We start from the raw sequence: 16798 nt of genomic DNA, 5'->3' as shown, positions 1-16798 counted from the left end.
ATGAGTATACAAGGTCCCTGTGTTATCCGAAATTTGGGGTGTTAGGAAATCTGCTGCAACAGTGGGACTTGTATTGGAGACATGAAATGTATGCACCTGCTCACCGAAATTGTGTTGTACTTGAACTGAACATTTCTAACACTGATGAAAATTAATTTCAGTTTTATGGGAGGCATTTACATATGAACAGGCCTTAATGAGATACAAGCAGCTGTCAGTTGCTGACTTCATAAACAAATCAACACCTAATGACTGAATGAGAGTTTCAGGATAATTGGGTAAATGTAATTATGGTAACTCAGAAGGTAGCAAATATAATTTTATCAGCTACAAATTTGCATTAGATCGTTAGGTTTTTTAATACCAGGAGGGAAGACAATGATTTTATTTTAAATCACATATCTGAAAAATTTTATAATACAAAGAACATCATTTCACTCGCAATACATCCGGGACATGATTTCCTCGTGCTTATGTAAAATGTCATGCAACAACAGTGACTTTTATTTGACATCAACCTGACTTAGATATAATGTCATCAGAAAGCCAGATTGCCTTCCAGTAGCATAAAAAAAAAAAAAAAAACTGGGAAGAAATATGAGGAACTGGAGAGGTTTATTTTGCTTGTAATAAAATGCTTTCATAACTCCTTGATACTGCACTTCCCATTTGAATAGGTTTCCAAATGGTGACTGTCCAGAAAGCCAGTATTTTATCACTGAGAATGCAGCTGACACTCAGCTCCTTATTCTCCTTTCTTAATTAACATGGCTTTTTAAAATTGTTGATTACCGTTTTTAACAGCATAATCCTCTTAAGCTGTTGTTACCTTGAGGTGCAGAGCAGCCTTGGAAAGCTTTCAAAAACAGTGAGCAGGACTGGCTTTTCAGCGGCGTTGCTTTGGCAATGGCGACTTCAGCCTAACACACGTTACCCCTCACCCAGGGAGGAATCTGAATCCGTGCGAGCTTTTGCTGCCTGCAGCCATGTGGTGGTGGTCCCGCTTTCCACATGCCCCCCATGACCTCCCCACTGGGTGCGAAGGCGAGGGCAGCCCCTCGCCCTGCTGCAGCTCGGGGCCACGGGATTCCCGCAGCGACGAAGCTGTCCCCAGGGGAGAGATCTCTTTGTCTGCAGCTAAAAATAACCCTGCCTGCTAGGTTGTGGCTCCCCGGGGACCATCCCCAGCCGTCCGGCTGATGCACACACCTCCGTTTTAGCCGCATGTTCATCTCCAGGCGGCAACGCGGCTCCTCCCTTCCTCCCCTCCCCTTAAATGAGGGAAACAAATCTCCTGCCGTCGCTGCATTCATCTTGGGGAGCTTCTAAGTAACAAGCGGAGCTGAGCTCACCCTTAGCTTGACGTGCAGCCAACATCTGAGACTGGAGGAGGAAGACGGAGCCGCCCCAGCAGCATGTGGCTCTGTGCTCTGCGCCTTGCGGGGTGGCAGTCCCCTACGGCCGGGCAGCTCCCTGCAGCAGGAGGGGGATGATGAGCTTGTCCAGGGAAACTTTGCTCAGGTGAAATCCACGCAAGCTCCAGCATGGGCTGTCAGGCCTGGTGTCAGCTCTGCGCCTTGCAGTGTGGGGCCAGCCCTGGGAACAGCCCCACAGCGGTGCTGCACGGGGGTCTCCTCAGTAGGGTTTTGGGTGCAGTGCTCCCCTGGGCACAGAGGTATACCTTGTTATTACCCATGGGTGGACTCTCCCCACTGTTTGTGTAGGGTGGGTGTGAGCCTGGTGCCCCAAAACCATCCGTGATGCATCCACACAGCCACCCTGCAGGGACGTTTGCACCCAGCAGTGGCCGGCGAGTGGTGCGGACATGCCACCAATGCCACACCAAGCAGCACCAGGAACTGTGCTCAGGGGGCACCACCACTTGTTGGGCACCAAGGGACTTCCATGGGATGTCCAAATTGCCCCCGTATGACTGTAAATCCCCCCCAATTTGCTGTAAACACCCCTGGGGCTACAGAGTCGCACACCCCACCTCTACCCACACACCTTCACTAATGAAAACCGGAGGACCCCCGCTCTCCCTCCTGTCACCTGGACGAAAAACATAACAGAATTTTATTGTGCTGGGAGGTCATGGGGGTTTTTTGCCTGCTGTAAAACCTTTCTTTGGTTTCACTATTGTTATTTTCCTCAGTGCACATGAGAGCTAACACCAGTCATTACCGTTTTTCTGAAGCACAGTCTCCGTCAGGGTTCTCTGTGGTGCTGTAGATGCTCTAGCGAACGAGAACACCACCACCAAGGTGATATGCTGGCTTCAGAGCACTCGGAAAATAAACAGTAAATAATTGTGGTGAATATTGACTGTCTGTTGTGCCTATGCAAGCTTAGGAAGTCCTTTGTGTGCAGATAACTGGCATTGTGCACTTTTAATGGATAATTCATAGCTCTTGTAATGTAACCCATCAATACATTATACCCTGAGGGAGTATTTAATCGGCAGATCTGCCCCTGCAGATTAGCTCTGCGTGCTGTAAAAATGCTTACAGTATTTTTCAACATCAAGCAGATAACTTAAAACAAACAACAAGGGTAATTTCAATTAAAAATCAAGCCCTTAGGCAGCTTCACTTGTTTTTTAAAGAAATTAAAAATTGCTATTATAAAAACTTCTCCAAGCATGTACTAAAATAATCTTTGTATGCTTGTATTATGCAACTGGATGGTTAACTGTTCTGCTGTACTGACCATTTTAGCTGCACAGGCCACCTCTACATGTTTTTCCACTTCCACACAAGCGAGCAGGTGGCTCAGCCACCTTTACAATATTCATTTTAACAGGTCATTCTACATAATTTTTTTTTTGGGGGGGAGGAGTTTTTTAAATTAAAGTAACAGCATTATATCCCATGCCATCATACTGTAGCCATATGTCTCAGAAACAAACTAGGGAAGAAGCTCCTGCTTTTTGTACCAACCTGCTGCTTCTCGTCCTCAGCCCACCCAGTCGGCCCTTGGCCAGGCACGGGTCTGTCCCAGTTTAATATCTGATTTTTAATTCTCTGCAGTCAGCCTTGCTTTCCCTGTCCATCCCCTCCACAGCCACTGCGACCCAGCCTCAGTGCCCACATTGCCCCCATCACCCCTTTATTCGCAGACCTGTCATGCAGCCTGCAAAGCCCCTTTTGCTCCAGCATGATGCATGATTTCCCGTATTTGTTTCACTTCACAGGCAATACTTTTTTCTTAATCTCACTCTGGCATGAGCATGGAGTGGAGGGTTCCTGCGCCCACCAGCTGACAGCTGCCGCTAGCCAATGCCTGTAACCTGTTGGATGTGCACAGGTTGCACAAGGCTCGACGGCGACAAAAATTACACTTCTCATGATTCAGTTTCTTCTCTGGCCTTGTTTTTTGAGGGTGGTGGATGTCAGGCTGGGTTTGGCTAGCAGGAGTCACTCAGCGTGGAAAATGTCTCTATGACATTAGACAATCTCCCAGAGCGCCAACATCAAGCACTTTTTTAATAGATAATGTTACCTGACTCCACTATAATAAGGAAAAATAAAGCTGTTGAAGAGAAACTATTTAACCAGAAAGGAGAAAATACAGCAAGGCTTTCTGATTGAAGAATATTGCAAATATCCAGAGCTTAGTTATGTATAGGCAAGTAATATAATCCAATGATTCCCTACCACAAACCCTTGGGAGTTACGGATTATGTCTGAGTAGTTGGCCAAGAGCAAGCTATTTGTAATGTGAAAAAAAAATAGGTGCTATGAAACAGGACCTTTGTCAAAAGCTGGTGATCCTAATGTCACCAGTGATATGTAAGCAAAATCGAGTTTAGAATCATCCTGACAAAAAGAAATTTCTGTATCCAATAAAAACAAATAAACTATTGTTGAATTGAAATAGCCAGTATTCAAAGAGGAGAAATGTTTACACTCAAGAACTTTAATTTCATAGAATTTATTTATAATAAATATCAGAAGAAAGCTTTTTACACAACTTATAGCCTGTTAACTGTGACCAAAAATATAAAAACCAAAGTCATGCCCTATATCCAGCTTTCCAGTTTTGCATCCTGTCACCCTCACAGAATGGCACGCAATAAAAATCCGATAACATTCATCAATAGGTTTATCTTAAAGTAATGCACGAAGTCCCTGTAACACCTCTGCAGCCTTCCTCAGAAATGTCATTAATGACTGGAAAGTCCATTATATAGCTGTATGCAGCAAGTGGCATCATGTAGAAAGTTCATTTACGAAAATCTGTCTTTGGTTGTGCCAGTCTTTGCAGGCTGGGCTGTGATTGTGATATCAACTTACTTTATTTTTTATAGTTGCATTTTATCTTTTCTCCTACAATTCTGTAAAGAATCGCAAATTAAATTATTGTTATTGGTTTTAAGGTCCAGCGCCACACGTTTCCGCTGGAGTCAGTGCTACTACACAGCCCAAGACGAATGGGCTTTAGACAACATCTACATCGGACAGCAGTGTCCCAACATGTGCAGTGGACATGGCTGGTGCGACCACGGTGTTTGCAGGTATAAAGCATTTGCCAGTTCCTCTTAAAAGTGGTCTCCTGATACTTCAGGTATCCTACTATTTTGCATACTTTTTTTTTTTTTTTTGCTGTTGTTCTTATTTTTAGATTCAACATTAAAAAATAAAAGCACTATGGGGGGTTAGACCATTCAAGTAACATTAACAGCCAGTTGCTCCACACTCCTCTGTCCGAGAATCCATATCCTTGGCAGATCCCGGTATTGGAATAGCTTTTAGTGGCGCAGGGCTGCTCTGCTGCAGGTGTCCTGGTGGCCCCTCCAGCCCTTTGCACAAGGACGCCAGGGACCAGCTCAGTGCCAGAGCTGTTTCACTGGGTCAGAAGGATGGCAGGAACTAGCTCAGCACTGCTTGGCAGCCGCTGTCACATCGGGTGCAATACCAAGGGCACAGACTACTGCCTGCCAGCTTCAAACTTTCTGGCCACCACAGGGTATTTTTAGAAATACAGTACAGCTTTTTTCTATTATCCAGTTATTCTAGTTTGTTTCCAGGATCCAAAATTCCAATCCCAGAATGATTTGTTATTTCACATCTAATTTTAAAAGGTCAGTGCACTGCCTTGAGTAACTGTCAGTGTCAAATAAAGACTTTAAAAGCTTGTTGCGTTTATGCTTCCTTCCAGGTGTGACTCGGGGTTTCAGGGTACTGAATGTCAGCCTGAAAATCCCCTTCCTTCAACTGTCATGTCTGATTTTGAGAACCCAGACAGCCTGAAGACAGAGTGGCAGGAAATTATTGGGGGAGAGATCGTCAAGCCTGAAGAAGGCTGTGGGGTCATCTCATCTGGCTCCTCGCTCTACTTCAACAAGGTACTAACAAGGGATGGGAGACCAAGAAAGGCAAGTAATGTGGGTTTGAATGGAGCATGATGTGGTTACATGGCAAAGGAAAGGAAGGTGGCAGAAAGCAGCATGCAGCATGAGAAGTGCATTAAACAGCGCAGCTGTGTTCTGCAGGTAAAGAACAAAGCAATCAAAAGAGATAGGGAGGGACACATGCATTATGTATTCAAGAAATACCAGCTGTAATGGAAAGAAATAAATCGCCAATGTGCTGGGAAGCATGTACATTCATACTGTCTTAATTGTGCATTTTCTGTTTTGAGAGTCGGTTCTTTCTCAGCAATCCCCAGCTCTCATGTGTTTGTTCTGTACCGTTCTGGGCAAGGGATGGAGAAAGGTTGGCTTTCCAGGGGACAAGCAGCTTAATTTGAGGTCACAGGACCAAAACTAGTGAAAAAACAACCCCTCCAGACTTTTAGAAAGTGGTTAGCCTGTAGGAGGATACTCTTTTGTATAACTTGGAAGCTTTGCAGACAAAAATAACAGAGCAGGAAAGAGATATAGGGAATTCTGCTAATTAATTGCAATCATAACTAAAATAAAAAGAGATCTTTATGACCAGATGTAAGATTATGGGTTGTAATCACAGATTTATTTTTTATTGTTGCTCCTCAGGTTTAGTACTGGGTTTTGTTTTGTTCTTAATTGAAAGGAATAGTATAAATGCAGCTATATATGCCTCTCTTTAAAAGGTTTGATCAAACTGCCACTGCTGTCATGAGAGCCAGATTAGTCCCAGAAGAATAACCCAATATGCAACGCTGTATAATTGTGTGTTGTTTACCTCATCACAAAAATCTAACCCATCAAATAATTTGCAGCACTCCTACATAGTCTCACATCCAGCTCCCCTGGAAATGCAGCTCCGTGCTGAAAATTTCATAATAGACCAATCAGTATAACTAGCTAATTGTGATAATTGGATTTTTTTATATAATTGTCTTCTCTGTTAGATGTTTTTCCTTCTGGCTCAGTTCCTTATGCCAAGTTTCTCAAAGTAGTTTGCTAAATTAGAATTAACCTGCTCTGATCTTTCTTCTGATTTCTGCTAAGGAGGAGTGAAAAACTCATTTAGAAATTCTTGGCTTCTTTCTATTGATCTCTAAGGGTTAGGTTATCATTCATTTCTTGAGGAGTAGCAGTCTGTGTGCCGTCAACAGAAGGTGGTTTATTTAATTTCTGTTTAGATCTTTTTCAAGGCGTCTAGCGGCCATGCTGGTAGAAAATAAAAAAATATCTTTATACTTGCCCAACAGTTCTGTATTGTTTTGGGAGCTCATATTCACAGGCTCAATTTCTTTGCATTTGCTCAAATAGCCACTTCTTATTTGAATGTCTAATATTTACTGCCATAATCAATTACTGCTACGAGAATTAATGTTGGCTTTGTTCTGCTGACCCTCTATCTTTTGGTTTACAACTCATTTTAATCAATTGTAGGTGTGTTTGCAATACAGAGCTCTTTCAATTAGCCCCTGCAATTCCTCTGAGGTTTTATGTCACTCGTGACCTTTCTCAATTAACCTGGTTCTGTAGTTAACCCTTTGACAGGCAGAGCTGCTTTGGGGTGTAGATACGGAAAACCTACTGAAATAGTTTTACAGCCAGAGCTTGATCCACTGCAGGTCAGTATGTTGGGTATCCTCAGCCAGCCAGGACACCCCTGCCCATGGGACAGCAAGGGTGTTTGCATCTTTATTATCCATTACTAGTTTGATTTGATGATGATAATTACAAATTCCTGTGGGTCTCCAAAAGAAGCTGTGAAAACAAACTACCAAGAGATTATCAGTGTCACCTTGGCCAATATTAGCGATGTGGGGCTGCGTCAGGAAGCTCAGGGCTGCACTCAGGACTGAACCCATCTCACTCTCATGACACCATCCAGGAGGGCTTTGCTCAGTTGGGGATAAACCAAAAAATAAACTAAAATAGCAGGCATAATTCAATATGACTGTATCCTAAGTGAGTTTTTTGAGGGTCAAAGGATTCTTCACAGGTTTTAGTTGTCATTGGTGGGGTAAGCTAATTCAGTTTGAAAAACACAAGACAAATTAGTCTAGCAGTGTGATGTGGCCTATTTAGTAAGAGTCTACAAATGAGCCTATGGACCCAGGCTGTAACGCCAGGAAAGCAGAATTTTCTGAGAAGGAAAGCAATAGACATTTATCGGTGCTGAGTTTACCCTGAACTGGGAATGAAGAGAAAAGAGGTGATGAGTGGAACAGGATTTAAATTCATCTATCATCTTATTAAAAACCATGGATGATATTTTAAATCTCAGCTCATAAATCTTAGTACTTATATCCAGCTAGATCATGCCACTTGCTTATCTCCAATTTGTCTAGAAATTTGTCAGGAGGATTATGGATGCACAAGTGAGAGACAGGGAAAAACATAACTTTTACTTAAAACATAAGCATCATTTTATAACTTAGCTCAGGTTTTCCTTTTTGATACCTTTTTTGCTTGGAGATGGTCAGGAACCCATGATGTTTTAAGGAATTAAAAACAGTAGGTGTGTTGCCAGTTCAGTTCCATTTTGAGGGGCAGAGCCATGTTGCAGTTACTTTTAATGAATGCAGACATATGATCGCTGCATCCCCTCTCCAGCTGCACTGATTTGGCTTTCCCCTGTCTGTAACAGCTTGTGGCGGCACAGTGTTGTGCTGGGGCAGGGCTGTGCCAGGCATGGGGCACGTGGGTCACCTCTGCGGGGACAATTGCTCTCGCCCCGTGTCCTGCCTCGCTGCAGGCAGCTTCATATCACATATAAGCATCTTGTAGGCTTGTTGGTGTGCAAGCCCACAAGCTCAGCCTCAAGCAGCCAGGCACATGGGCAAGAGGGGAACAGTATAATTCCAATTACAATAAAAGGCTCTTAAACCTTAAAGCTTTTTTTAGATGAATATGCTCTGTCTTCCTTTGCCAACATGCACAGAGTGACCAGGTTACCCACAGTGTCGATGTCCAAGAGCTGTTTCCTGCTAGAACTCAAAAACATCCTTGGAAAAGCTGTTCACTAAATTTTATGAGGCTATTTTTTCTCTCAGTTATGCTCAGGCAAACCTGAAACCAAATGCACAGGTTTTCGTTGAGAGATTCCTGATTTACAATTACTAGGAAAAGAGCATACTTAGGTGAGGCAGGAAGAGAAAATGCCCCTCCTTTGGTCCTGTGTAGGAGATGGGCTTCAAGCAACAGGTATTATAGCGTCTATAATTTCAGATGATCGGGCAACCCTACACAGTGCAAGATTTGACTGGGGAAATGAGACGTCAGAAATGTCTTTTTACTGCTTTATGCTTTATCATTAAAAAGCTGAATACTTAAAAAGTTAGCCCCAGTTGGTTCAGGATATCCAGGGTCTGTTCTTTGTCTTCCGAAGGTACTTGGCACCTGAAGGAATGAGACGAAATAGTTGTGTTGAAATTGTGTTGTGAAGTTCCATTGTGTGTTGAGATATAATAATAAAACTGCTTGTGGGATCACACCAGAGTGATTAAGACATAATGGATGGCCAAGTACAATCACTGTCTAAAAGACAAATGTCATGTTAACACAAAATTTGATGTCCTCCTTATTGTGCAATTTTCTGTGCAATATTCATCTGTGCTTGACTGTAAATATGCCCATTCGTAGTGAAGTTGTCATATTTAATATTATTTTTCCCCTCTGTTCTTTGTGTTGTAGGCTGGAAAAAGACAGTTGGTAAGCTGGGATCTGGACACTACTTGGGTGGATTTTGTCCAGTTTTACATCCAGATAGGAGGAGACAGTTCTTCATGCAATAAACCAGACAGCAGAGAAGAAGGTGTGCTGCTGCAGTACAGCAATAACGGCGGTATCAACTGGCAGCTACTAGCAGAAATGTATTTCTCTGACTTCAGCAAACCGAGGTATAATTTTGGCCTAAATTAAATCCATACTGCATCAGCTCTTTAAAAAAACCTATTTCTCAATTTATGAAAACATGAATAATAATTTCAAGTTATAATGCTTGAAAGCCATCTTTATATGGAAGCTTTTCCAGGGTGCCAAAGTAAACTCCTGTCACTAGGAAGGAAAAATCTAACGAAAGTGGGCCTTAAAAAAACTGAAGTAAAATATAAAGGTTCCAATCACTCACCTCCCATGTGAAACATGACTGAAATGCTAATATGTGCAAAAGATTAGCAAGCAAATACAGAACTTGCCCAAGAGGTGTAGAAATCTCTCATTTCCTCTGACTCTGGTTTCAGATCTGACGAACATGTATTAATGTCACATACAACAAAAACTCCTTTAAAGAAATATTTAAGGAGGAAAAGAAATCATATTCAGCATTTCAAACGTGCTGTAAGATAGCTTGTCAGAGAAAATTCTAATTGCATTTGTTGCATAGGTATTAACCTGATTTCTATTACCTGTAGTTCATGTCTTTCAATATGTAAATAATTTTATCTTCCCATCTTGTCATTTAGCATTTCAATGAACAATGTTTTCAGAAGGACGACTGTTACTCAGCAAACTGTCTTTTTCTAAAGGTGATCTAAGCACTTGGAATTATAAAACCATTGAACTTTGTTTACCCTCTACTTTGTCAAAATTAAAGGACACATCCAACAAAGAAGCTACATACTGAAACCTTCATCACTGGACCATCCAATACATTATTTTTAGACAAAACAGTTGCCCGTCTGAGTAACCAAGAGTGATGGTCCTTACTGAATGTAGCTATGCATATTTACTTTTCTGCTGCTTCAAATGTGGTCCAGATCTTATTTTCCAATTCCTTATTTTCCAACACAGAAATCTAGGAATCCTCTGGAAGAGGAGGTTCCCTGTAGCCCTGAACAATTCCTCCACCTCCCTCTGCCTAACCAGCAAGTGAAGCAGGGTCCGTGGTACAAAATAACATGTGGTATAAAGAAAGAGTACAGAAAGGAATGTATGCATAAATGCGTATATGTAAGGTGTCTGAAATAGGATTGAACAAGTAACTAATTATTGTACTTTTTAACGTAAGTATGATTAGGTTTGAAACTTTAACTTTTATTTAACAACATTTTTGTAACGTGTTTCCTAAGTTGAACATAAAGCAAACTATTTGAGAAAACATAAAGTTAAAGTTCTTTTATGAAGATCCATATAGAAGAGGTCTGAAATATTTTTATACACAGCAGAAAACTCTGCTACATAATCTATGGCACTGTAATAGAAGGATGCTTTTGTCTACAAATAGGACCAACCAGCAGAAGAGAATGAGAAATTAATTTTGCCAGCATATTCCACTATTACTTGCTGGCACCAGAAGAATGTTAAGACTTGCTGAATATGGATCAGCTGAACAGTTTAATTCAAAGCTGAAGAGTTCAAATCAGTTCCTTATTGTGCTAGGCAATATAGTAATAGAGAGGAAAAATAGCCATTGTCTTAAAGAGTTTGCATTCTCCACAGACAAGAAGGACAAAGAAGGCTTCTTGATATGCAGTGTATAAATAGGTATCCAGATATGTAGAGGATTTCTGAGGACTTCCACATGTAAGATAGATACTGGCTTTCCTGCCTCTTTTCCCTGTTCAGTGGTATTTCTCCCATTTCTCTACAAACTGTGTTCCCTAACATTCTTCTGAATTTCTGTTCTTCAGGTTTGTCTATCTGGAGCTGCCGGCTGCAGCCAAGACGCCTTGCACAAGGTTTCGCTGGTGGCAGCCCGTGTTTTCAGGGGAAGGGTATGATCAGTGGGCCATCGATGACATCATCATTTTGTCAGAGAAGCAGAAGCACATCATTCCTGTTGTTAATCCCACTTTGCCACAGGTAATAAGCAAGAGCAAGCTGTGGGCATCCCCATGAAACAGGAACCATCCTTTCTGTTAGTAGACTTTTGTTTTAATATAATTTTCTTTGAAAATATTTGGTGTATTTAAAGAAACAGCTGTAGTGTTTGCATCTGTGTTTCTCTGTGTGGGAATAACCTGGGTCTTATCACAAAACCATCAGACTCCTAATCTTTGTGACAGAGGGTGTAGTTATGTATCTCCTCATAAAGTCAAGACAGAAGTTTTGGAAATTACAATTTTTTGAAAATTACAGAAAATACAAATTGCAAAATTTGAAAGTTGATCATTTTGGAAATTATTCTGAAGTCACACTGCAAAGTGATAGCACTTGTTCTTGGTTTTCTTTTCATTTCTAACAGAACTTTTATGAAAAGCCAGCATTTGATTACCCTATGAACCAGCTGAGCGTATGGTTAATGTTAGCCAACGAAGGGATGACCAAAAATGAAAGTTTCTGCTCTGCCACCCCCTCTGCCATGCTCTTTGGTAAATCAGATGGAGACCGGTTTGCAGTGACTCGGGATTTAACTCTGAAGCCTGGATACGTCCTGCAGTTCAAGGTATTCCTTAAACATAAATCCCTGCAGAGTATCAGTAAAACTGCCCTTAGTCAATACTTGCAAGATGTCAGTGGGGCCACAGTTCAAAACAAGGTGATAAATTATATCGCTGCATAAAAAAATGTGAAGAGCATAAGTATTAATTCATACAGCATAAAATACCATGCTGCTTTCTAAAAGGATAGCCAAAGCCTTGGTGCAGGAGAGCTTTTTTACCCTCTGGAGAAATTTTAAAGCTTGTTGTTCTTCAATGCATTTCAGAAGTGGGTTGAAGTGACTGCCATTATATTCGAGTCAGTACTAGGAAATGCTACTGCGCTGTCAAGGGAAAAAGGATTTATCCCATCTGGGGCTCCATGACGGCAAAAGCTCCAATGTGGTTTGCGTACATTTTTTGGATTTAAAACTATTTAAAGACTTACAAGCTGCTCTGTACTCCAGGGTGGGTTTTTCATATAAGTTACTTTTATTGTGTCAATGAATATAGGCTCCAATTAGCATTCTCTTCTTTAAAGGGCTTACAAAAATTTCAGTGGTCTGACAATACATCAGAATATGGGCTCCAAAGAAAGTGTATTTGCTTTGACAAGCTCTTGTTTCTGAACCCTAATCAAAATTTTATTGAGTTTATAATGAAATCCCATTGGTGAATTCTGGAGGTTGGTTGCAATGAAATTTTAATGAGCTCACCACAAATACATGGTCCTTACATAATTGGTGGATACAGACACTGAATAATTTACAAGTGGAATTATTAAAGAGATCAGATGTTTACAGGCAGCTTTTCAAATATAATTCCAACAGTTCCATAAATAGGAAAGTTAGTTAGAAATAATGGGATTTGTAAACTGATCTCATTTCACCTAAAAGTTAAGATAATGAAATGCTATACAAACTGAGGGATCGCAGTACAATTTCTGAGTGAATATTGCTTGTAGTTTTATACTTGAAACTGTCTAAAACCCAAAAATATGTCAATATGTATATACCATTGAGCCTGGAAAAGATGCTATTTGCCTCTTGACCACTTTCCTCTACTTCAGTAGAGGAAAACCTACCTCAACAGCATTTCAAAAATTGTTTTGTCTAGAAAAGAAATACTTAAGAGTATTTCATACACCTTCCATCTCTGAAACGCTTGGCAATGTAACATAAATACACAAAACATAAACAATATGTCTCAGAGAACAGTGAGTTCTTCTTTATAAAGTCTATTATTTAAGGCCTGAATTTATACGCCTCTCTTTTGGAAAGCTTTTAAACTGGCCTGCACATAAATGTGTTAGTCCTATTTGCATGCTTTGATTTTAAACATATGGTTAAATGCTTTCCTGAGTTTGTGAAATTTCCATTTTAAATAGCTGCCTGGAATAATTTTGCATTGATAAACTCAAAGACAGTAATTTGTCAAAATTATTTAATTTTGCATGAATGATTTTGTTTTACATTTTACATTCTAAGCTCAAGTAGAATTTCTGCAATAAGATAATGAAAACTAATATTTTTCTGATAGCTTGAAAAATGAAACTGAAAACTTCAAATCAGCAGTTGATTTTTATCTTGGTTGCATTGTCATTTCACATTTTAATATGCATTTTTCTGCTTCATCCAATTTTGCTCTATTCTGGGGCCCCAAACTGCAGCACCAACTCCCAGACATCATTGCTGTGAGGTCAATGACTAGGCTGCGGTCAAGGTTCGCAGCCCAGGGCAGGGGGGACCTGGGAGTCAGGCTGATCCTCTGGGCACATTGGAGTGGACTGCAGATGGGATGGTTCTCAGAGGATACAGCTCTTCTCACTCCTTCCAGGCATGAAGATGCCTACGCACAGTTTGCTGTTTGGGGCCTGCTATGCACCAGGACCTTTGAAAAGTTCTTTGCACGTTTCGGTGTGCTGAACCCAGCAACCTCAATGAAGGGATAGTGGGAATTTTTATTGAGAAATGTCATATACATGTAGGAAACAGACTCCAAGCATCAGTCACTCTTTGCCAGCAGGGTTCAAAGCAAGAGTTCAGAGCACTAAGCCTCCCAAACCGAAAAGTCAAAGGTGGTTTGCAGCCAATAAATACCAATAACAGCGCTCATATCTGTTGCTCTGCTTTTTTGCAGCTGAACATTGGTTGCACTAACCAGTACAGCAGTTCTGCTCCTGTTCTGCTTCAGTACTCACATGATGCTGGGCTTTTCTGGTCGCTCGTGAAGGAGGGCTGCTACCCTGCATCTCCGGGCACGAAAGGATGCGAGGGAAGCTCCCGGGAGCTGAGCGAGCCAACCGTGTATCATACGGGAGACTTTGAGGACTGGACAAGGATTACTATTGTCATCCCCAGGTCGCTTGCAGCCAGGTACTCTACACTGTAAACCAGTGGTTCCAGTGGTACCCGTGAATTAGCTGCCTCTTCTTTGATGCTACATTAGGAAAAAGTTACAAGCTGTGAATAAAAGCTGTGTTAAAAATCAGCAGATCTGGGAAAAATATACTATGGTCTCCAAAACAGGGGGAAGCTTTCCATTTTAAAGGTGTCAGAATGGGCTATAAAATTAAAGCACAAAGCAACAAGGAACCCAGATTATGTGAATTAGACATCAATCTCTTCATCATGGTGCTGTCTGTCTTTACACATATCAGTTAGGTCAGAGGCACCAGCAAGAGAGTGATAAGTCACTTGAATCAAATAAGCCATTTGAACAGGATTAATTTTACAGTTACCACTAGGCAAAGAAACCCTAGAAGGGTATTATTTGAGCTGCTGCGTAATGTGTTGTTTCACTGAATGTGGCCAGGACAGCTGAAGTCAAAGGAGGGAGGAATGATAGGTGTGCTCCTCTGCAAGCGCAACCTCAGCATTGGGTTAATACAGATGAGAAAACATCAGATGGTGGAAGACGCAAATCAGCCTTGAAAGCAGGAGGCTTTTCTTGATCTTATTTGGATTTGGCTGAAGTTTCTTGCTCCCCTTGCTCATTGTCTTACACCATCAGTAAACCGCCCTGGTGTGATTTGCTGCTTGTACCAAGTGCTGCCAGCGCAGCCATCCCCCTGAGCCCCTGGCCATGCCCCTGCTGCCTCCAGCCTCTCTGCTCCCAGGCAGCCACTCTAGTCATGCCCCTGGGTTTTGGCTCCATCCTCCTGCCGTGGGCTCCTCATCCTCAAGCCCCATCACAGATTTTGAGTATGTGGCATATTGTGTAGCAGGGGAGCCGGCGCCTTTGCCTCAAGGAGCTAAAATAGCAGTGTGTACTGTAACAAGTTTGTCTTTTCTTCGGTAATTAGCCAATAAAAGCAGGTGCCAAATTGCACAGATCTGACACCAGCTGATTTGATTTACCCAAAACAAGCAGTGCAGAATCAATAGCAGCAATCTGTTTGGCATTATGTTCAGTAATGTGATCAGGAATAAGAAGCTCATGCTAATACATTAAAAATACAAGTTTTGTGAGTACAATGAGAGTCTCGGTGTTGTGGATCACTTTGGAAATCATGGTTCATCGGTTATCCGGAGAGCATCCCATTTCATCAGTTGGTACAAAGCACTAGCACAGTGATCACCTACTTGCTAAATCCCAGTGCACAGCAGAAAAAAAGCAATAGGTTTATTACAAGGAGGATCTTAGTTAATCCATTGGATTGGCAATGAGATTTTAAATTCGTTCTCCCCCTCTGGAGCTCCTATAAAATGATTCAGCTAAAAGTTTAAGACTGAAAATTAAAAACCAAAATATTTTTCTTCAACAGATTTCCTATGCTGTAGGTCAGCTGGAGTAACTTAGTGTAGGCTCATCGAAGTCCCCAGAGCAGTTTCAGTCACACAAGCTAAGAATTAGATCACTGTTTTCCAGGAATTTCATGTTATCATCCAAGAATAAAAAATGTGTATTTCTGTCCACATGTCCTGTAGGACACATTATTTGTCATTATTTTTATAAAATGGATGATTTTTCTTGTATCCAAATTACTTGAAAGTTTTTTACTCGGAATTATATTATCCTGTAATAAACTTTGCATCACTGCTATTATATGAGTACCATACGAAATGGAGTTCTGGGATTTTAAAATGTAATTAGCAGTTCAGGTTGAACTGAGTAGTGAAAGGCATCTTCAGAGTCACGTCTAATCATTCACTCTTGTTGATAAAACCATGTATCTGTTCTTTGCATCACACTGGTGGATATGGGCCAGAGAAGTCAGAATACATTAAAAAAAAAAAAAAATCTGGAAAAAATATCATAAGCGAAGTTGCACAAACCGTAGGATGTCAGAAATATTTTCTAGGCATCCATTTGCATCTTATTTGCAAACAGCTAATTTAGGAAAAGCTCCTTTTAATCTTAAACAAAGAGCACATAAAGTATGCAGTAGGTATTGAAGCTGGGAATATTGTGCCTCTCGTCATTGTTTCTCTACAGTAAGACTCGATTCCGCTGGATCCAGGAGAGCAGCTCCCACAAGAGCGTGCCTCCTTTCGGCTTAGACGGCGTTTACATTTCTGAGCCTTGCCCCAACTACTGCAATGGTCACGGGGACTGCGTCTCTGGGGTCTGCTTCTGTGACCTGGGCTACACAGGTAAGACAACCTTTTTTAGGTGGGATTACAGTAAGCATTGGCTGAGTTAAAGCTTTAAATCTAGCATCTTGTTTTTCCTGTCCGATATTGTGGAAAAATATATGATGAATATATGAAATGATGAATATATGAAAAATATATGATTTCATGGGCTGCCAGCAAGGATATTTTCATTTTGTTAAATAAAATTCAGCACAGGCAAAACAGAGCAGCTGAAAGCAGCGGACACCGGTGATGTTTCTGGCAACCGCAATCTTTGAACATCACCATCTGTAGGAATGGGGAAGGGACTAGCGATAGAAGAGAAAACAAAGTAAAATATTATAAACTTAAAAGTCTGCTTAAAAGCCTTTGGATCATCTTCAAAAGATTTGCTGCTGGTTTTGAGTCCCCTGGCCATCAGATGGCATGGGACCAGGAGGGAACATATGTTCTGACAGGCCCTTCTGTAGAAAATTCTGCTC

At 41.3% G+C, this 16798-nt stretch overlaps 1 protein-coding gene across 1 annotated transcript in view; it reads left to right on the top strand.

Moving 5' to 3' along the window:
* Positions 1 to 16798, top strand: part of RELN (reelin) — a 299237-nt gene that overhangs the window by 217607 nt on the left and 64832 nt on the right. The window contains exons 23-29 of the mRNA XM_059817215.1: positions 4379 to 4516; positions 5161 to 5347; positions 9074 to 9279; positions 11011 to 11182; positions 11565 to 11765; positions 13879 to 14114; positions 16177 to 16334. Coding sequence (XP_059673198.1) covers positions 4379 to 4516; positions 5161 to 5347; positions 9074 to 9279; positions 11011 to 11182; positions 11565 to 11765; positions 13879 to 14114; positions 16177 to 16334 — 1298 coding nt within the window. The remainder of the gene's footprint in view (positions 1 to 4378; positions 4517 to 5160; positions 5348 to 9073; positions 9280 to 11010; positions 11183 to 11564; positions 11766 to 13878; positions 14115 to 16176; positions 16335 to 16798) is intronic.

The sequence above is a fragment of the Gavia stellata genome, chromosome 4 (assembly GCF_030936135.1).
Source record: "Gavia stellata isolate bGavSte3 chromosome 4, bGavSte3.hap2, whole genome shotgun sequence".
NCBI classification, from domain to species: domain Eukaryota; kingdom Metazoa; phylum Chordata; class Aves; order Gaviiformes; family Gaviidae; genus Gavia; species Gavia stellata.
Note: the sequence above shows the minus strand (reverse complement) of the source record. Positions and strands in the feature narration are given on the sequence as shown.